Raw genomic sequence first — 22,435 nt, 5'->3', positions numbered from 1 at the left:
TTTTAATGTAATTTTTTTTCCAGAGTTCCTCAGATAGATGGACAGCCATATAAATCCAATGGATAAATAAATGTGAGAGTGAACAGGTGTGACATCTGTCACCCCATTGATTAGCAGATTTCATTTGGCTGATCTGTCTGGCTAGGCGGGTGTCCCCCTCCTTCCTTATCATTCCATGTTTCTCTTTCCTGAAGCTGTGCTGGGTGGGACAGGACAACCAATCCCAGATAGGAGTGTATCATCTTCAGCCAATAAATAAGGAAAGGAGAAGGCTAGGAATATGGGGACTGCCTTTACTGTGGTCTCAGTGTTGGCAGAGAACCAGTCCTGGGAGGGATCATTTTGATCCTACCCAGAGTAAATCTCTCTTAAAAGACATCACTCTCTCCAGCAATAAGAAAGTTCACCCAATTTCTAATACTCCCGTAAACAATCGTGAGGAGAACATAGGATTGCTTCTTTAATCCAGAGCCAACCATTTGTGTGTTTAGACAAAGAACGTCATTTTGTGCAAGATTGAAGAAAAGTGACCTGAAGGAAGGTCAGGTGCGTTTCACATTTTTATTGTTGTTTCCCACATCTCCCCCATTTGTGCATACTTACCGCACACATGCCAATGCATTTTAATTGCCAAGTTAGATTGGATCAGATATCATTGGTTACCACAAGGTAGTAACCTTGTAGCCCCTTTCCATAAGAGGTCAATTTTTAATGCAGCCATTCTGTAAAAGAGATAATTCCACCCATTCCTGTTCCAATTTCCATAACCTTCAGTTTATGGAAAGAAAGAAAATGCTTTCTATTACCTTGTATGTCTTTTTCTGGCCCAGTCAGTATCGGCTGTGTGAAATCAACTTCCCTTGTCCCCAGTTTTGTGTAAAGAAATTGTAAAAAAATAAAATAAAAAGACAATATGGGGAAAGTATTTTAAGAAGTTATTTAAGAAGAAAAAGAAACATTTTTATATTATCTGCCTTTGTCCTTTATGAACTTGAAATGTTGTAGTTTTCTAATCGTGTTTTGTCAGCAACAATAGACGAGTACTCTCTGTTAATCATGGAAAAGTGCCCTAAAATTGAATGTTTCTGAACATTATTCTTGCACAATTTAAAATTGAAAAAGAAAATTAAAAGTTGTTTTTCTTTTTGTTTTTGTTTTTTTTTTACCTCACTTGTAGGACATACATTCCAAGCTTTTCAACTTTGAAATAAATAATCATAAGTTTTCTTGTAAATTTTAACTATTTCATATGCATTGTATTAAAACTGCCATATCAATTTTAATGTATAGATTTTTGCAGATATTACGCTATGTATGTAAACTGTTATCTGTAGTGTATATGTAATATATTTATGCCCAATAAATGTTTTAATTCTTTCTTGATGGCAAGGTTCATTATGCGAAGGTTCCTCCGTGAAAATCTTTGCCCCTATAGACAGGGATGGGTTCTACTTACCTTTACTACCGGTTCGCAATGGGATCGCATGCATGCCTTGCTTCTGCGCATGCGCAGATCGCCGATGATGGTATCCGGGGCGGTGGGCGGGGCCTCCCACTGGTTTTACTACCGGTTCTTGCAAACCTGTCCGAACCGGGGGCAACCCACCACTGCCTATAGAGCCCAAGTGGAGGATGTGTAAGAATTGCAAACCACAGAATTCCTAGCTAGCAGGGTAGCAATATTAGGCAACTTTATAAGGAATTATTTTCTCCATGTAATAGTTATGCCAAAAACCTTCTCACAGTTTCATCACAACCACAACTAGAACCAGAATTTCCATTGCTAAGCAAAGCAGTTGTTAAGCGAGTTGCACCCAATTTTATGACTTCTTTTCTGTGGCTGTTAAGCGAATCTCTGCAGCTAGGTGAGTCACCTGATTTTAAGTAAATCCAACTTCCTCCCTTGATTTTGCTTGTTGGAACAGTTGCAAATGGCGGACATGTGGCCCTAAGACACCGTAACTATTGTAATACAACTATTGGGATGCCAAGCATCTAAATATTGATGATGTAACTGTGGGGATGCTGCAGCAGTTGTAAGTGTGAGGACCAATCATAAGTAACTTTTTTCACTGTTGTAATTTAAATTTTAAGTGGTTGTAAATTGAGGACTACCTGTATTCGTATTGCTTTTAACTTCTCTTGCGGGTCCAAATTTCTTATGGTTTAGCCTTTCTTTCTGCAGATGTGAGGCAGATGCAGGCATATTTCCTTTTACAAAAACTCTAAAGTCCCATTTTCTTAATCTGTGAGGTTTATGACACATGTTTCCACCCATGAACATCTTTGGAGAGGACTTGAAATCTAGTTTTCTAGCTCCAAAGTTCTTGATAGACTTGGGCCTTTGTGTCACATTCATCTGTCCCTCCATTCCCTCTGCTTTTATCTTCTGAGAGGTTTCTTGGTGCTGTTGCCACCAAATCAAGAAGTTTTTGTTTCTTCCTCTATCCAAGAGTTGCAATTGAAGGCATTTTACCCAGGGGTGGGCTTCAAAAATTTTAGCAAGGGGTTCTCTTCCCAGTTGCTGGGTGGGTGTGGCCTAGTCGGCCTCCTGCACCATGGCAAGGGGAGTGTTTTTGCCCTCCCCAGGCTCCAAAGGCTTTCCTCGATCCTCTGGGAGGGCGAAAACGGCCTCCCCAGGCTCTGGAGACCCTCTGGAGGCCAGAAACGGGCCTGTTTCCGGCCTTCCTGAACTTCTGGTAGGCCCATTTTTCGCCCTTTCCGAGCCTCCACGCGTGCCCTGCACTTACCTGCATCCAAAATGGGCTGCGTGGGGACTCCTGGGAGGGGCGGGGCAGGGTGGGCTAGGCCAGCCAGGAGTGGGATTTTTGAGGGTTCTCCGAACTTCACAGAATCTTTGCTAGAGGTTCTCCCAAATCCCTGCGAGCCCCCAGCAGCCCACCCCTGATTGTACCCCATTATTTAAAGTCAACATTCTTCAAGTTATTGGAGAAGCTTTGCACAAAAGATATGGGGATAGGCAGTCTTTCTAGGATTTTGTTTTTTGTTTTGTTTTGTTTTTAGGAAAATTGGTATCACAAAACAAAGAGTTGAATGTACTTCAGAGTTAGGTTTGTTACCTCTATTTACGTGATCCAAGCTTCTCTTAAAAATAAGTAACCGATTGTCTATTAACTTTTGGCAGCAAAACTGACTACTTCTCAAACCTGAAAATTTCTTGAAAATATAATGATTGATTTATGGATTAAAATAGCTTATTCAAGTGCCATATTAGAAAAAAAAATAGCAAGAAGCCTAGAACAATGAAATTTCAGAGGCAAGAATAAGACTTTTCATCACTTTTGGGTAGATTATATTCATTAGGTTAGTAACAATAGGCGTAATTAGGTATGTTGATAAATACAGGTAGTCTTGTTTGTTTAGTAACTGTTTAAAGTTACAACGGCACTGGAAAAAGTGACTTACGACCGTTTTTCAAACTTATGACCATTCAGCATCCCCATGGTCATGTGATCAAAATTCAGACACTTGGCAACTGACTCATATTTATGACAGTTGTAATGTTCTAGGGTGTGTGATCACTTTTTGCGACCTTCTGACAAGCAAAGTCAATAGGGAAGCCAGATTCACCTAACAACCATGTTACTAACTTAACAACTGCAAGTGATTCACTTAACAACTTTGGCAGGAAAGGTCTTCAGGCAAAAAGGCAAAACTCTCTTAACTGTCTTGCTTAGCCACAGAAATTTTGGGCACATTTGTGGTCATAAGTTGAGAACCAACTGTATTAATACTATACGGAAATTCTAAACAACTTTTAGATCATTTACTTTTTCCAACAAGCTCAGGGTTGAACTGTGATGTTCTTGGTGTTTGTTTTTTTAATTTGATTTATATGCCACCCTTCTCTGGAGATTCAGGGTGGCTTACAATGCGTTAAGCAATAGCCTTCATACTTTTATATATTTATACAAAGTCAGCTTATTGCCCCCACAAACTGGGTCCTCAATTTACCTACCTTAGAAAGGATGGAAGGCTGAGTCAACCTTGAGCCTGGTGAGATTCGAACTTACAGTAATTGCAGGCAGCAGATGTTAATCACAATGCTGTTAGTCTGCTGAGCCATCAGGCCCTTTGATCACGATATTATCTGGCTGAATAATGAAATGTCTGCAAGCAAGCAATCATGCTAAGGGAGCACAAAGAAGCTCCATGTTTGTATTTAATTGTATTGCTTTTTCTATAATCCTCCTATATTGTTCGCTTGGATTTTTTTCTTTCTTTGTGTAAACTTCGTGTTCAATTATTTTTTTTAAATCATTTCTAAGGCAAGGAAAGTTGGTCTATTATAATGATTTCCATTCCTGATCATCCATTTAAAATCTATACAAAGCCTTCACCAAACACACAATAGGGACTTGAGAATTAATTAAAAATAAATTCCAATGCAACAATGCAGAAGCAGCCCAGAGTTTAATGTTTTGAAGAGCAGCAGATCGTAGCAAACAAAAGCAAACCACAAATTGTATCCAGAATAAATCGAGCACAGTACTTGTCTTGAACAGTTTCGTCTTCTCAAATTTGTTTGAACAATTCTGTTGAACAGAAAAATCATAATGATTCGATTTGGAGATTAGGCCCATGGATTTTACAGAAAAACGGTATGAAAGTACCAGATTTTACAAATACGTCAAATACATCTACTGCTTCAGATTTCATATTTTCAAGCCCTGAGATCATGAACATAGCATCATAGCATAACAGCTGGAAATATAAGTCACGTTGAGTCAAGAATTTAAACACAACCAAATACCAGTACTTGTATATCCATGTGCTTGAAAGGATTAAATTTTGTGGCCCTATCTTGCTTGCTGTACCTGTACGAACTTAAACACTAAAATGGTTCTTGATTTACGAGCACAGTTAAAAGCAGAATTTCCACTGCTAAGCAATGCAGGGAGAAAAAGAGATTTCACATCACTTAGTGACAGCATTTCTGGCACTCCCCACTGCTATTGTTAACTGAGCATCCCATTTTGCAAGTAAAGACCTCTGTGAAGGAGACGGTGGCTTTAGACTATGTTAAATAAAGAATAAAAATAAAGTGCCTACAGCAATCCAAACCATTCCAGCTCCAAGCTTTAGTAACCGGTTTCAACTCACTCTACCCCCCTTTTTCTTCCATATATGTTCTTTTGGCCTCTGCCACCCTCTGCTCTGCAGATCATATTTGACTTCTTGCTCCCATTGCTGATGAGGCATGCCCAGCCTAGCCCTTCACACCTGGAAGCCCAGCTCCAGCTCAGAGCTTCATAAGAAAGAGAAGGAAGGAAGCAAGAAGCAACCCCAGTTCAATAGCCTGTTCTATAGCCATCATGGAAGGGCCTTCAGCTCAGCCCAGCAATGCAGCCCAAAGGGGCTTCTTGATGCAAAGGGTCAGGCCAGGTTTTGACAGGTTGTGGAAAACCGGTAGCGGAAATTTTGAGTAGTTCAGAGAACCAGCAAATGCCACCTCTGGCTGGCCCCAGAGTGGGGAGGGAATGGGGATTTTGCAATATCCTTCCCCCAGGAGTGGGGAGGGAGTGGGGATTTTGCAGTATCCTTCCCCTGGAGTGACAGGGTCTTATTTTTGGGGAAACACAATAGTTCCATTCCACATCTTACCTCAGATACCCTCTTGAAGCTTAGGTTTCTGCTTGCAGAATCATTTTGAGGACAGAAATGTTTAGTCGTGCCACTTTTTTTTTTTTTTTTTTAGGAAAATGAACTTCCAAAATCCACAAAATATTTCTCAAATAATGTTTGGTAGAGCTGAGCCCATATTGAACAGCAAAACTAATAACTCAGGCCCACTCTTGTTATTAAGGTTTTGTACTCCACATTTATAAGGCAGCTTCACTTCAAACTTTATAAGCAAGGCTGAATTGTTGTCATATTTCTAGCTTTTACTGTAGATTCAGCCAAACATCCTATATCTGGGGTGACCCAAATTAACACGGTTATCCTCAATTGCAAGCGATTCATCTGGTTTTCTTACCCCTTACAACAACATAAATTCTTGATCCTGTCCCTGCACAACGGTGGTGGGTTGCCCCCAGTTTGCACCGGTTCTATAGAACCGGTAGTAAAACTGGCGGGAGGCTCCGCCCACCGACCCCGATGTCATCAGAACGCTTCTACACATCTCATGCGCGCACGGCCCTGTTGCGAACCGGTAGTAAAGGTAAGTAGAACCCACCCCTGCCGCACAAGTATAATATGTCTAATAATAAATTCCACCCATCACATTAATATATAAGAAGCCATTCCCATAGGCAAATTCATCAGAGTAACCCATTGCATGAAACATCTACTTGTTTGTTTGTTTGTTAAGAAAATATGGATTTTTTTTAAATCCATTTTTTTAAAAAACCAAGTAGATGTCTTATTGGGTCAACGAAATTACAGTAAATGTCCAGTGTTTGCTGAAAGCTATTCCACGATGAGCTATAAGTCCATATACTTTTGTTTATTAATCAGGAATACCCATTTACATAGCTGTTGTTTTAATTCAGCAAGTGGATGTGACTATAAATATAATTAAATGTCACAGGATCCAACCTGGGTCAGTCACCAGGACCAGAGGTTTAGGCTTCTCAGTTTTCAGACTCGTGCTGGAGCCCATTCTCAGGGAACTTCTCTCTAGCAGACACACTCACACACAGCTAGACGCACTCCCAAACACTGCTAGACACACTCACACCCTCTGCTAACAAGAAGTTCTCTGAGGATGGGCTCCCAGCATGAGATTGAAAGCTTGGAAGAGTAAACCTCTGGTCTCAGTGACCAACCCAGATTGGATCTTGCCAGTGGTGGGATTCAGCCGGTTCTGTCTGGATCGCGTGAACCAGTAGTGGCAACTGTGGGAGGCTCCGCCCATCTGCCTGGATGAAAAGCGCAACTACTACGCATGCACAGAAGTCCGTGCACATGCACAGAGATGGCGCGTGCGAGTGAACCTGTAGGGAAGGTAAGTGAATCCCAACGTTGGATCCTGCAACGTTATCCTAGGACACATATATTTGCCTTCATTCATAATTAAATGTACCATCTACCATTCACTTTTTTTTTTTTTTGAAAGAATGCAAATGAGCTAGCATTCTCCCTGGCACTACTTTAAAAAAAAAAAAAGATTTAGCATTCTCTCCCTGTTCTAGACTTGAAGGCAGAAGCTCTCTAAAGAAGAGCATCCGTGCTGTTGTATCCAAAAGAGGTGTGTAGGCTTGCTTCGAAATGAAAATTTAATGTCAACCATCATTTGATGGTTCTCAATGTCCCTCTGATAATTGATATGTGCAAAGCTGGGTTTTGGCATTTTCAAAACAAGGCAGGAAGGGTTTTTTTGTGTTTCTCAAAGTCTCCTTCCAACTTAGGGTTTCGTTACAGTTTTCCAGATTTGGCCAGACCTCATTCACCTACTATCGATTGGCACAGCTGCTCCCTAGAGCACTACCTTCTCTGTATGCCATGATACACATCTTCTCATTGCCATGGGCCAGAAATGGATACCTTCTACTGCAGGGGTGTCAAACTCAAGGCCCGGGGGATGGATCTGGCCCACGGGGTGGTCAGATCTGGCCCTCAGAGCCACCCTGGAAACAGTGAAGGACCGGCCCGCGGTGCTTTTGCCAACGAAAACGTAGCTCAGGAGTGCTGCATGTGGCCCCCTCTGAGCTCCATTTTCACTGGCAGAGGGTTGCAGGAGGCCATTTCAGTTGTAAACAAAGCCCATGAGGGCCGTACGCGGACCTCCCCCAAGCTCCATTTTCGCTAGCAGATGGTTGTAGGAAGCCATCCCAGCCAAAAACAGGAGCCCAATTTTGCTGGCAGAACGCTTGGGCCGCCACAGGCACCCCCGACATGAGTGACGTCGAGCTGGCCATGCCGACCCTGGCCACGCCCACCCCGGCCCCCCAAAGTCAAACACAACGCTAATTGTGGCCCTCAATGAAATTGAGTTTGACACCCCTGTTCTACTGGGTCTCTATCCCCAGGACCACCGCAATCCTCTCTCCGGCTCCCTTTTGTAGAAAGGGTCTTGATTCACTGCGACTTGACTGTCACCCTGATGAGGTGGCAAGCAACACATAGCAGGCTGGTACACACTGTTCCACAGGGATGAAGGAAATCATCCTTTCTGGCCTCTGTCAAGGTCTTCCTGCCTACATAGGAGAGGGAAGTTTCCTTGCTTTTGATGACATTCCTTCCTTTATTATGCAGTACGAAATACATACAGATCCCATCTGGTGGGGAAACGTTTTCAATGAGCTTCTGCATCACAGCTAGTTCCTCCCCATGCCAGGCTGCCCAGCACAAAGACAGGTTCCATTTAGTTCACATTTGTGCTTTATAAACATAAGCCACCTCAATTCCCATCTTTATGCATAGAATCATAGGCACTGGAAATGATTCAAAAGGATAGCTGTTTCACCCACTGCTGATGAATATATTTACACAGAACATCTGTCATAATATTCCTCGCAGCTGTGCTTTTTTTTTTAACCCCTTTTTCGTTTCCATACCTGAGTTTTCACATTGCAAGCCCTCCCAATCATGAAAAGAAACAAACACTCCATCTTTTAGCCAGCCTGAATATTTTTCCCCCCCTTCTCTAGTGGCTTTTAAGTGACACCTCGGTCCATCCTCTGCCGTCACGTCCCTCTGATCCTGGACTCTGTCCAAGTGTGGCATCTTCTCTCCGTCATCGCCAAAAGCTTTTTCTTCCTCGGCGGCTTCATTCTGAAGAGCCTGTAAGCTGCTTCTCGGTATTTCTTTGACATGATGTTGTACAGGATTGGGTTGATGGCAGCGCTTAAGTAGAAGAGAACGAAGGAGACCACGTTGCAGTACTGGCTGATAACGGCGATATCCAAGGATTCGACCTCGAAGGATTTGGAAAAGAGATAACGTCCTAAGTAGAAGGGCAGCCAGCAGAGGACAAAAGCCAAAACCACCACCGCTAGTTAAAAAAAGTAAGAGAGAGAATGATTAACAGAGTTGGAAGGGATCTTGCAGATCATCTAGTCCAAGCCCCTGCCTAAGCAGGAGACCCTACATCTGCCTCTGCCTAGGATTGAACTCACAACCTCCTGATTGTGAGGCAAGAGCTCCACCTCTAGGCCACAGCAGCTAGTCAAGAGAGAAAGGACAAGTGCATATGAAAGTGAATTAAAATATTTGCTAAGGTTTCTCTTTTTAATTCAAGGGTCAAGGCACAGAGGACAGAAAAACCAAGCTGGATTTTGAGATGGGAATCTGAGCTACCCATCTTGGAAGAAGAAGCAGGAGAAAAGGAATGCTTCAACTATTCTTCCTGCAACAAATGTCTTAGAATAATAATAGAGTTGGAAGAGACAAATGGTTGAACAAGTAATTTTAGAAAAGAATAGAACAGAAGCATTGGAAGGGACCTTGGAGGTCTTCTATCCAACCCCCTGCTTAGGTAGGAAACCCTACACCACTTCAGACAAATGGTTATCCAAGATCTTCTTAAAAACTTCCAGTGTTTGGAGCATTCACAACTTCTGGAGGCAAGTTGTTCCACTGATTAATTGTTCTAACTGCCTTAGAACTCCTTAGTTCTAAGTTGCTTCTCTCCTCCAGCTGTTCCTTGTTGTTCATCAAACAACACATCTGGAGAACAGTGAGTAGAACCAGCCAGAACAAGAGGCCATTGGAGAAAGATGCAAAGAGAAAACAATCTTCATCTCTCATCCATAAACCTTGTACAGAACCTACTATTTATTTGGCTTTATGGAAAAAGTTTCTGGTCTTGGGCACCTCAATAATCTCTCAAATTCTTATCGGCCTTATACAAAAGTCAGTGGTAGCCTACTTTATCATTTTTACTTATATTGTTTCTCCAAAATGTTAGAAATCTCTTGGAGCAGATGAGACAAAAGAGCACAAAAAGAAGCATGGTGAGTCTGCAGGTTCACCAATTTGAAACCCTGACTCTTGTTGCTGATATGTTATCAAAATCAATTTTTCATGTCATTCCCCAGCAGTATTTCTACTCAAGGCCCCAAAAGATCAGATACCACCTTGGTATCTGATCTTTTGCAGGACATTTGCAGGACAAAGCCCTATGAGCTAATCTTTCCTCTACCATCATCTCATGCACCAAGGAACTCTGGACAGCCAATGCCTCGTTCTTTACAACAACTTCCCCAGGTATCCTAAGAGCTACAATAGAAAGGAGAAACTCACATAGTTCTGTTACATAAACTGGGTTACATGAAAGCTTCTATGGTCCATAGTATATAACCTTATTTTTTTTATTAAAAAAAAAAAATCTCAGTTGCAACTAAGTCTTGTTTCTGAATTGACACACACTAACTTACTTCGTTGATTTCAGTTGGATTTGGGACAGAGCAGGTTTCAGCAGGTTCTGACCAGTTCTGGAGAACCGGTAGCGGAAATTTTGAGTAGTTCAGGGAACCGGTAAATACCACCTCTGACTGGCCCCACCCTCATCTATTCTCTGCCTCCCGAGTCCCAGCTGATTGTAAGGAAAGGTGAGAATGGAGATTTTTATAGTATCTTTCCCCTGCCACTGGCTGATGGCACCCCAAGGAGGTCCTCTCTGTGGGAGCACACAGGTCGGTGGGAGGTCATCGGTAGCAGCAGGCGGTCTGGAAGATAACTAGGTCTTATGCCATGGAGCGCTTTAAAGGTGGTGACCAACACCTTGAAGCGCACCTGGAAGACCACTGGGAGCCAGTGCAGCTCACGCAGGAGCGGTGTTATGTGGGAGCGCCAGGCAGCTCCCGTAATTACCCGCGCGGCCGCATTCTGGATCTTGACAAGCAAAAGGTATTATTATCCACCGAGTAGAGAATCACCTTGTGTAATTCATCATAAGTGAGACCACTGGTAGTTGTCACTTACTGGTGGAAAATAAGATGAAAGACAGCTACAAGCTAAAGCATCAATATATTACTTCAAGAGTCACAGGCAAGATACTGTTCAACACCAGGTCTTGTTACATGAGTTTCTCACAAAAGTCTGATTCCTGTGGAACCAGGGTCCGAAATGAAACTGCTCTTACATTCCTCTGAGAAAATAATTCCCCTTGGGGTCCTGCCACAGAATATAGGTAAACACAGATGAAATTATTTCTTAGGAAGACCATGGACGTTTTCAAATGTGTATGTATCTTGTCTGTGGTAGAAGTGTCTATGTCAATGCCAATGGGCTTGATAGATTGATGACCTCTTAACAATTCCAACTGGAAACAGAAAAGGAGATTGTATCAACCGTGTTTTCAGTTGCTGAAAATAAAAAGAGTTAGTTATAAATCAGGACAAAGAATAAGGTGCTGATCAACCTGTTAAGAGTTGCCATGGACCCAGTGGTGAAATGTAAAATTTGTTATTACCGGTTCTGTGGGTGTGGCTTGGTGGTGGTGGGTAATATGACTGAGTGGGCGTGGCCAACTTTTCTTTTTTTTACTTTTAAAACCATTTGTAAAAAAAATGCTTTTAAAGCCTCTGACGATCCCAGCTGACTTTCCTGATCAGCAGAGGCTTTTTTTCCCTTTAAAAACATTTTTTCTATAACCTCTTCGGCCAAAGAGGTTGTAGAAAAAATGCTTTTAAAAGCCTCTGATGATCCCAGCTGAGCCGCGCGATCATCAGAGGCTTTTTTTTTTTACTTTTAAAACCATTTTTTCGGCCAAAGAGATTGTAGAAAAAATGCTTTTAAAAATAAAAAAAAAAAGCCTCTGATTTTTAACTACCGTTTTTTTTGCTACCAGTTCTCCAAACCACCTGCCTCCATCGCTACCGGATCGGGCGATCCGGTCCGAACCGGAAGCATTTCACCCCTGCATGGACCCATACAATTCATTGGTTACAGAAATAAAGTGAGTGTAGTGGTTCCATTAGGAAGACCCAGAATTAAACCCATCCTCTAGATAGACATTTCCTTGAATGACTGAACCAGTCACTCTCTATCTCTGCCCACATTACTCATAGGGATGCTATCCTGATATAAACTGCCATGAGCAATTGAAAGAAAAGCAGGACATAAATCTGGTAAATACATACGATATATCCTCGACCCTTTTGTTCCCTGAAGCCATATAAAGTACATCAGTCACCTGTCAGCCCTGGAGGCCATCTTTTTCTTTGGATCTTCAGGGCTGCCACACTTAGTGCTGTGGGAAACTGGGAGGGGGGATTGCATAGAGTGGTGGAGATATTTAGCCATAATAACATTCCTTTCTCTGAGAGTCAAGGACTTTTGGGCCTGCACCTGGACTGGCGTGACTGGGAGGCATCTCCAGTTGGGACGGTGCATTGATTGGACCATGTGATGGACATGTGGGGTCAGGGGAAGGGACTTGGACTTTCCTTTGGGTGGGGAAAACCTGGAACCTTCAGATTTGGGTTTTCCCAGATGTGCCAATATGACATCTCTAATAAAATAGAACTTTGAGGAATTTCTAGCCTTGGAGTCTTCTTTCATTGGGGGTGTTACTTGGAACCCTGACATCATCTTCAATTCAAGCTGGGTTCCTGGTGACTTTCTGGATATAGCCATACAGTTCTTCTATTGAATTAACTTTTGGAGGGCATATCAGTGGTCTCAAAACATTACCTGTCCTAGTGATAATGGGAATAAACAATCAACAAATAAACCTGCCATTTTCTTCACTATAGTATCTCTACCCAACTTGGATATCGCTACCCAAGGTAACTTTTTTACAGAAAAGCAGCAAATATTCATCACTCAATAAATTTTTGGGAGGATAAACAAGTCTTCATCTGTTATGGAAAGGAAAAAAATACTATTGGTGGTCGATTCGATTGGGCTCTCGCGTTTCAGATTTGGAGGAAGGACAACAAACTTTGAGTTCCTTAATTTATTACTACCTTAATTCCTTAATTTATTACTACAGTCTCACTTTCAACAATGAAGATGTCCTGAGATTTTCTGCCTGAATGTCAAAATAATTGGGCCATTTTAGTGTCCCCAAGGCTACTAACAGAGGAAACATCATTTGCCTGTTGGCCCAAAAAGTTTGGAGTCAACTCTTGTGGGACGGAGGTTGGACTAGGTCCCTTCCAACTCTGTTAATCTGTTTAAATCTCCAGTGGTGAAAGATCTGCAATATAAGCCTGATGAGAGAGAGCTAAAAGTTGGGTTAGGTTCAGCCTACTGCGATAATTGAAGGGAAACATGATGGCAGTCTTTAAAATCTGAAGAGCTCTTCTACAAAAGAGGTGTGGACCTATTCTCCATTTTTACAGATGAGAATCTTGTAGCATCTTAAAATAATGACCTTCCAATAAAATGCCACAGGGCATTTAATGTAACTCTCATTGTGATTTATGGGGGGAAAAATCAAATTGTCATGTCTATGTTGAATGTTCTTCAGAAAAGAAATCAGAGCTGGGAAAGAGTCTTGAATTCTAGGGGGAGAATGGCAACTGAAGGCAAATGATGTCTATTGAAAGGCAACAGATCCCTCTGCAGTCAGGACTATAACCACAAAGTACTCCAGGGTTTGTTTTTTTCCCCCACTTAACCAAGAAATAAAATTCAGAGTTCTACGGTTGGTCCACCAAAAGAAACAAGAATGACTGAAAGCCGAAATTATTGCAAATTGACACTTATTGTAGCTATTACCTTCCTCTTTGGATCACATTTAAAGAGTCTGGGAGAATACGGAGTCGATAACTATCTCTGGAGTTGAGTGGCTTTAAATTTTTTTAAAAAATAATAAGGTGAAAAAGACCAAACCCTTTATTGTGGTTTGTAAAACCAATGACTTTCTATAGCAATACAGAAAGACCATTCCTTTTTCTTTTCCCCAACCATCTTTCTTGCAACTTGCAACACATTTTTTTCCTTAATCTAATAAAATGGCTGTTTCACACACAATGTGCTTAACCAGGTCAAGTAGAAGTCAGGGGTGGGCTTCAGATCCTTTAGCAACGGGTTTGCTGCCCTACTGCTGGGTGGGCGTGGCCATGGTGGGCGTGGCCTAGTCGGCCACCTGCACCACGGCAGGCGGGGAGGCTTTTTTGCTTCCCCTGGGATCCAGAGGGCCTCGGGAAGCCAGAAACAGGCCCATTTCCGGACTTCCAGAACCTCCGGTAGGCCCATTTTTTGCCCTCCCAGACCCTCCGTGTGGCCCCTGCACTTACCTGAAATGATTAACGGGCCACGAGGAGACTCCTGGGAGGAGAAGGGCGGGGTGGGCATGGCCAACCAGAGGTGGCATTTGGGGGTCCAACCCCAACTATCCTTGACTAGAGGATCGCCCGAACCTTGCCGAACCCCCAGGAGCCCACCCCGAGTAAAGTCCTTGCATACCCTGTTAAACATTTATTTACTTAAAACCTTTAGATAGCCACTCACCTTAATACCAAACTATGGGCAGCTGACAACCTAGAAATAAGAACACTATATATATATATATTGTTTATAAAAATAAACAAAAAAAAAACCCCAATAAAAAGCAAAATCTGGTGCTGCCACCATACTACACTGATGCAACTTATTTCATTCATATCTTTGACCTCACTCTACTCCAGTGCATTGGGGCAGGGCCAAGTCCTGAATCTAGAAAATTAAAATGAGGGTGACTGTCAGATCTTCAGTAGTTTATAGGGCAGGGGCTGCTTCCAAGCTCCCTCAGGGTCTCTGGGTTGCTATCAGCAAACACAATGCAGGCCAAGTATGCCTCACCACCCTTATCATAGGGTAAGTCCTAATAAAGATTATTACTGGTGCTTGATGAACTTCTCTTTTGGTCTTCCTGACAACAACACTTGTCAACAGTCACCAAATCTTACCTATTGAGCAACTGTGTTCCCAATCTACAGGGGCATCTGTTGGGGGAGGAGCTCCAAGAAGTCTATATGATGGTCATGCAATCAAAGCACTGCCCCCCCCCTTTTACATGTGTTCCACATGAAAAAGGGTGAGGCTTTGACCATACAGTCATGGATTGACCTTTGGACACCACTATGCAGATGCTCCCATTGAGACCAAAGGAGTTCATCCTTGAATGAGTGTGTTCATAATTGCAACTATGCAAGTAAGTCTCCCTGCATTCTATAAAGCTTATTCTTAGTAGTGTACAGGATTATGACAATAGTGTTAACTTTCCAGCTCTATTATCATTTATGATGCGTTCATTTTCCTCCAATAGTAAGAAGCAGAAGTGCAAAATATTGCACTCCATAAGTCTCGGCAAAAGTTGCTGCTACAATGTAAATATTTTTTAATGTGATTAAAGGAAAAAGCTATTAAACATGTGAAAAATGATCATTGTTATTTCTGGCAGCGTTATATGTTTAACTCTTTGTAATGTTTAGTAAACATGAATCTCCTGTTGCATGTAATACAGTGAAAGGTGAAAGAGCCCTGGTAGTGCAGCAGACTAAAGCATTGTTATTAACATCAGCTGCCTGCAATTACTGCAAGTTCAAATCTCTCCAAGGCTCAAGGTTGACTCAGCCTTCCATCCTTTCAAAGGTAGGTGAAATGAGGACCCAGTTTGTGGGGGCAATAAACTGACTTTGTATAAATAAACAAAAGTATGAAGGCTATTGCTTAATGCATTGTAAGCCGCCCTGAGTCTTCGGAGAAGGGCGGCATATAAATCAAATTTTAAAAAAAAGGTGCCTCTGCAGCAGGGGTGAAATGCTCCCGGTTCGGACCGGATCACTCGATCTGGTAGTGATAGTGGTGGGTGGTTCGGAGAACCGGTAGCAAAAATCCTTCCCCCCCCCCCCCCGCCCATGCACAGCTGAGCCACACGATTATCAGAGGCTTTTTTTACTTTTAAAAGCAATGTGTGCCACAGCTGATCACCCCCACTCTCTCGCGCTGTTCTACTTACCGCATGCCTCCCTTTGGCGTGCACTGTGCACACGCACCTTGCATTTGGTGCGTGGTGCGCACTGCGCAGCCAGCGAACCGGTAGTAAACCGGTTCAGATTTCACCACTACTCTGGAGGCAAGTTATCACAATTACTCTTTGTCACATATTCCCAAGCAGAAAACTGCACTCTTCAGACTTGATGGATTTCCTCACTCGGGTTTCAAAGTACAGGATTCTGACCCAATCAGGTCTATCAAACTGTCTTGTATCAGTTTCTTTAAGGGAAAATAAATCTGTAGATTCTGACCATCATATCTGATCAGCAATGCTATATGCAAGAACTGAGGTGGCGCAGTGGTTAGAGTGCAGTACTGCAGCTACTTCAGCTGACTGCTAGTTCAGCAGATGAGCAGATCAAATCTCACCGGCTCAAGGTTGACTCAGCCTTCCATCCTTCCGAGGTGGGTAAAATGAGGACCCAGATTGTTGGGGGCAATATACTGTTTAGTATACTGTCTTTGGTGTAAGCCGCCCAGAATCCTCAGAGAATGGGCGGCATAGAAATATTATGAAGAAGAAGAAGAAGAAGAAGAAGATTGACTTAAAAATCTATCCAACACAATATTCAATCTGATCATTAAAGATCCAATGGATATTCATACCTAAGATGTTAAACTTGATAGCTTTAACCTGGGTTAAGCTATGGCTCAGTCACAATTTGGTAAAGTTAGGACTCCATATATTGCAGAATGCTAGAAAGTCAGTTAAGCAAGTTAAGTGTTCTGCAAACTGAACTTTTAAGGAATATGACTGTGTTTTATGACTTTTCCAAATCTGAAAGCCTTTTCTAGTTATTTCAAAGATGTTGGAAAGTCATAGCAGGAAGAGATGTGATCATCAGAGCCTTAAGCATTTCACCATCTGCATGAGGAACCAAACAGATATTTGACCTGACCTAACCAGTTCACTGAAGATAGTGAAAAAGTACACCCTGCAGGAGTCCAGAGACAATCATTATTTCATTTTTCTAGGTCTTTAAATCGTATCCTCATGTTCTTATTTATGTTTTATGAACATGCCAGTTCAGTTTAAAAATGGTACACTTTTTAAAGTTATTTATCTATATATATAAAAGCCAAATACCACTCACTCATCACAAAATCTCCAGAACAGTAAAGCCTACAAACTTGAAATTTGGCATGTATGTTCCTCTTGGCTTCTAGGTGCTCACTAAGAAAGGATTTTTTGAAATGACCATCAGATCATTAGTATTTCGTATACAGTATTATATTCACATGCTCTGAGGCTAAGGAGTTAGACGTTCTACTCCCCCTCCCCACTGAAAGGAACTCTGTCCCAACTGCCAGTTGTCTTATATTAACACACTCTGATGCTACCCCTTCGCTAAACCAGGTGTGGGCGTGGCCAGGGCATGACTCATCCAGCCTGTGGGCTGGGACATTCTACTCCCCCTCCTCCTCCGTTCCAACTGCCAGTTGCCCTGTATTAACACACTCTGATCCTACAGAGTTACACATTCTACATTAAGTTTCAGGCTTTAAGTGTCAATTTATCACACCCGATCACATAGTTTCGTAGTGAAGCACGGGTGTCCAGCTAGTTTATTATATGAATATCATGTTTTTCCTCCAGTAGCTCAAAATAGCATACCTCCGCAAATTTTGTGCATCAACCACAGCAACAACCTTTTGAGCTAGGATGGTCAGAGAGTAAATGGCTGGCTCACAGTCATCCAGTGAACTTTCCTGGCTGAGGATGGACTCGAAGCTGGGTGTCCTCACTTCAAATCCATCCTAATAACTCTACCACACTTGGAGACATGGAAGCTAAAGCTTAGTGGACCTTTCTGATCAGTCCTCCTATTCACATATCCAAATGGATATGTTCTAGATCAGGACCTCTTGGTCAAATGACAGTTTGGAGAATCATTGAGGAAGAATCAAATTTTTCATTATAGACCAGCGAGACATGCATAGCTATTATAACTAGCATATAATGCAATCTGCTAAAGAATGTAAGACTACACAAGCTGTTTTAAGTTGCACAGCATTCTTAATCGATCAATCAGAATAGAGTTGAAAGGGATCTTGGAGGTCTTATGCAACTCCCTGCTCAAGCAGGAGAACCTATACCATTTCAGACAAACAGAATGGTTGCAGGAACTGGGTATGTCTAGTTTAATGAAAAGAAGGACTAGGGGTGACGTGATAGCAGTGTTCTGATATCTCAGGGGTTGCCACAAAAAAAAGGGAGTCAAGCTATTCTCCAAAGCACCTGAGGGTAGGACAAGAAGCAATGGGTGAAAACTAATCAAGGAGAGAAGCAACCTAGAACTAAGGAGAAATTTCCTGACAGTTAGAACAATTAACCAGTGGAACAACTTGCCTCCAGAAGTTGTAAATTCTCCAACACTGGAAGTATTTAAGAAGAGATTGGACAACCATTTGTTTGAAATAGTATAGGGTTTCCTGCCTGAGCAGGGGGTTGGACTAGAAGTCCTCCAAGGCCGCTTCCAATTCTGTTATTCTATTCTAAATGGCTGTCCAGTCTCTTCTTAAATCTAATCTGAAGGACATGTTCTTTGTTACTGAAAATGTTGCATGTTTCAACACGACTTTTAATTGGTTCAATAAACAATATCATGAATCTCACATCTTGGATTTACAGAATAAGCAGGCTTGTCTTGGGAAAAAAAAAAATAGATCAGGTACCTTACCTAGCATTTTTATTGTTTGTCTGTTGTACTTGTCCCTGATGGAGGTCTTTGGCCCAATGTTTTTCTTCTTTCGCTTCCAAAGCTTCCGCACAATGAGGCTGTAGAGAACGGTCAAGCAAAAAACGGGCAGGAAAAAGAAGACGCTGGAGGTCCACACCATAATGGTCAGCAGCCCTGAATGAATGGCATACTCTGTGATGCGACATTCGTTGGTATCCAAAGGATTTGTCCCATTCTCATGCTCAACTCCAACCAGAACAAAGATGGGCCCAGCACTGACAAAAGAGATCACCCAGAGCACGAGGATAAGGAGTTTGACTTTGGTCTTGGTGATCATCGCCTTGGCCCTGAGTGGAAAGCAGACCGCAAAATATCTCTCGGCGCTCAAGGCTGTGATGTTGAGTATGGTTGAGTATGTGCAACACTCACTGACAAATTGGAAGAGCTTGCAGAGAAGATCCCCAAAATTCCAGGGCCGATACTGCCAGAGGCGGAAGAGGTCTAGGGGCATGCAAAGGAAGATCAAGAGATCTGAGAAAGCCATACTGGAGAGGTACAAGTTGGTAGTTGTCCTCATATCTCGGAACTTAAAGACCACCAGCATTGTCATCATGTTTCCACTAATCCCAATTGTGAAGAAGAGCAAACAAGTGACAGTGACACCTGTGAGGAGAGGTGCAGGGAACAGGTAGGAAGCTTCAGTCTCTGTATTGTTGTCATAATCCATGATGAGCTGCAAGTCGCTCTCGTTATGCGTTCAGTCAGTGTTTGTTGATCTGAAGGGACTACATCAGCTGTTTCCTCATACCCGAGAAGAATGAGGCAATGGGCTCTGATAAAGGCAAGAAATAGACAGCTGAGAGATGCTAAATGAAAACAAACAAGACAGGCAAGCAAGACGTGGATTGGAGGGTGGGGGGAAGAAAGAGGACATTCAATCTAACATGAAAACTTTCCAGTCCCTTCATGAGATTCAGCTTCCTCTAACAAAGTAATTCCTCTACCATATTCATCGTTTTTGTTTTTTGTTTAATTTGATTTATATGCCGCCCTTCTCCGGAGACTCAGGGCAGCTTACAGTGCGTTAAGCAATAGCCTTCATACTTTTGTATATTTTATACAAAGTCAGCTTATTGCCCCCACAACTGGGTCCTCATTTCACCTACCTTAGAAAGGATGGAAGGCTGAGTCAACCTTGAGCCTTGGAGAGATTCGAATCAGCAGAAATTGCAGGCAGCTGTGTTAATAACAGGGTGCATAAACCACTGTACTATCAAGGCTCCTGCATTTTGCTTCTGCATTAATCATGAGCTGGTTCACGTGTCTATTTCATCATTGGGAGTTCTCTCGGTTAGAAGGAGGGCTGCTGAAAATGGGAATGTCTACCTTGGAAAGCTGTGGTCCTTCTCTCCAGAGGGACCTGCTGCTCACATCCATTTTTGGATGGAGGCTGCAGTCACTGATGAAAAAGCATGCATGGAGGAACCAGAACATAGAAGCAACACTCTGAAACAAACCAAGCTGAGCTTCTGCTTCCACCCCTTTAACCAATACGAGCCTTTGTGTCAATATGACTTCCACTTCTGACACCAAAGTGTTTGTGAAACCTTTTCCACCTACAGGCATTCTTTTGCATTATTTACCTGGATTATCAAAGGTCACTATGGTATAATGAGAAGCTCAACCTGTGAATTTAATAGTGCCAAGAGAGCTGGAAGGCATCAGTTCAGGGAAGAATCAATTATTATGCAGTGAAATCAGAATTCAAGAACTAGTTGACCTCTCAAACCCAATCAGTACATTTCAGGACTTGTAAGCTGCATTCACACAAGAAACCCATTTTCTAATCTATTTTCATTAAGCATTAAACTCCTAAACAAGTCTACAATAAAATAACTCAAGAATAACAAAGGGACAAATTTAACAAAAGCAAATTATTTGGTGTTTCATTGATTTAGTTGTGTGAATTCAGCTTTATTCTCTTAACCTAGCCTAACCAGCATTTTTACAGGATAAATTTCTGTGAGGGAATGGTTTGTTGTTTCAGCAAGAGTAGAGTAAAAAGTAAATAACTAGACATTTAGTTTATCATGCTTTCAGTCCAAATAAATGGCATTTTTCAAATAACTGAGGAAAATTAATAAAATATAGCATAACTGGTGAAATATAATAAACTATAAACCAACTGTGGAGCTTGCACTTTCCAAAAGTGCTAAAAGAGGAGGGGGAGATCTTACAGTTTGTCTGTCTGTCCTTCCATCCATCCATCCATCCATGCTACCCTAGTCAGATGCATATCACCAATCAATATTTTTTTAAAAAATCTCTCCATCTGGAGTAATGACAAGATGCTGGCTTACTCCCCTGGATTCTGCTTGAATGTGTCCCAACCTCATCATTTTATTTCTTTTTTATTGCTGAGCGTTTTGATCAAATCCCAGTTGATGAACTCTTCTCTCTCTTTTTTTGAAAAAAAAACTGTGCACAGTTCAGGAGAGCAGAGCAGGGTTAAAGTAAACTAAAATACTATCCTTCGGTAGGAGAACTCTTCCAATGGCTATAGAATTCCAGGGCACAGGAGGGGGAAGTGCCAACCTCCCATCTATGATTATTATTATTATTATTATTTTGGCAGTATTATTAATAATACTATTAATAGTATTCATATTCATTAGGCATGAGACACCCCCCCCTCCCCCTGAATTTCAGGTAGGTAATCTGCAGGTGGCATCTAAACGATGAAGAAGAGGGCATCTCCTGCCTTTCAAAGGGGTCCATTATGCGGGGAGGGGGGAGAGTCCCCTAAATAAGAAAGTCTGATTCCTCTCCTGGAGCAGCCCCCCCATCCCATCATGACCTACCCACCGCCGCCTTACCTGGCCCACTCCCACGGCCAACTTTTCTCCTTCTGTCCCGCGTGGCGCGGAAGAACCGTAGAAACGGGCTGAGAAGCGGAAAGGCAGGGTCGGCACGCCCAGCCGGCTACGCGCCCCCCTCGCTTTCAAAGACGCCCCTGATACCGGGCTGCAGAAAGCGCTGAGCAGGGCAGAGCGCGCGGCTTCAAGCCTCGGAAGGGTTGGGAAAGGAGCAACAGAAGCAGCTTATTGTCATCATCATCATCATCATCATCATCATCATCATCATCAGCCTCATTAGCCTCATGACTCTTGTTTCCACGCATGCATCGCACCCAATGAGCGTGGCATCGACCGTCCCCAGAAAGGATCGACCTTGGGGAGCATCTGCAGCGGAGACGGGGCGCTCCCTCCCTCCCTCCCTGCCACCCACCCACCCTCCGGCAGCGCCGCGGCTCCGCTCTCCGCCTCCCTCCCCGACGGACACAACAGTCCCCAGCAAAGAGCCCGAATCCGACTAGGAGCGAGCGCCTCGGGGGGGAAGTGAGGATGGCCAAGGCGCACAGAAAAAGGCTCTGAGGACGGTCCAAGGGCTGGATCGGGAGGCGAGAGAGAGAGAGCCCAGCAGCGTGTCTGGAAAAGCAAAGGAGCGGTGGGATCCCGCGGGGACGTGGTTCCGCTCTCAGCGACCTGATCGACTCGATTCGGATGATCCTCCTCCTGCCCCTCCCCACCCCGCCCATTGAACGCGTTTCCCCCGATCCCTGTAATCTACCGATCCATGAATGAACTGAGCGGGTCAGGTTCGGAGAAAAAGGCGAAAACCACAGAGCCATCGTGAAACCAAACCAAGTTTAAGCGCACGGTGAAAACGCCGCTTGGTTTAAGGGTTATCAGGCAGGGGTGAAATCCAGCAGGTTCTGGAGAACCGGTAGCGGAAATTTTGAGTAGTTTGGAGAACCGGCAAATACCACCTCTGGCTGGCCCCAAGGGTGGGGAGGG

At 42.9% G+C, this 22,435-nt stretch overlaps 1 protein-coding gene across 1 annotated transcript; it reads right to left on the bottom strand.

Moving 5' to 3' along the window:
* Positions 1–5,748: 5,748 nt before the first annotated feature.
* On the bottom strand, positions 5,749–21,655 carry GHSR (growth hormone secretagogue receptor). The gene is made up of 3 exons (XM_034438977.3): positions 21,455–21,655; positions 18,579–19,410; positions 5,749–8,959 (listed from the first exon to the last, which is right to left on the bottom strand). The coding sequence occupies exons 2-3, from the start codon at positions 19,303–19,305 to the stop codon at positions 8,652–8,654; spliced, it is 1,035 nt and encodes a 344-aa protein (XP_034294868.1). The 5' UTR covers positions 19,306–19,410; positions 21,455–21,655; the 3' UTR covers positions 5,749–8,651.
* Between the last annotated feature and the right edge of the window lie 780 nt (positions 21,656–22,435).

The sequence above is a fragment of the Pantherophis guttatus genome, chromosome 6 (genome assembly GCF_059756535.1).
Source record: "Pantherophis guttatus breed Tessera chromosome 6, ASM5975653v1, whole genome shotgun sequence".
Lineage (NCBI taxonomy): Eukaryota > Metazoa > Chordata > Lepidosauria > Squamata > Colubridae > Pantherophis > Pantherophis guttatus.
This window is presented reverse-complemented; position numbering and strand designations above follow the sequence as displayed.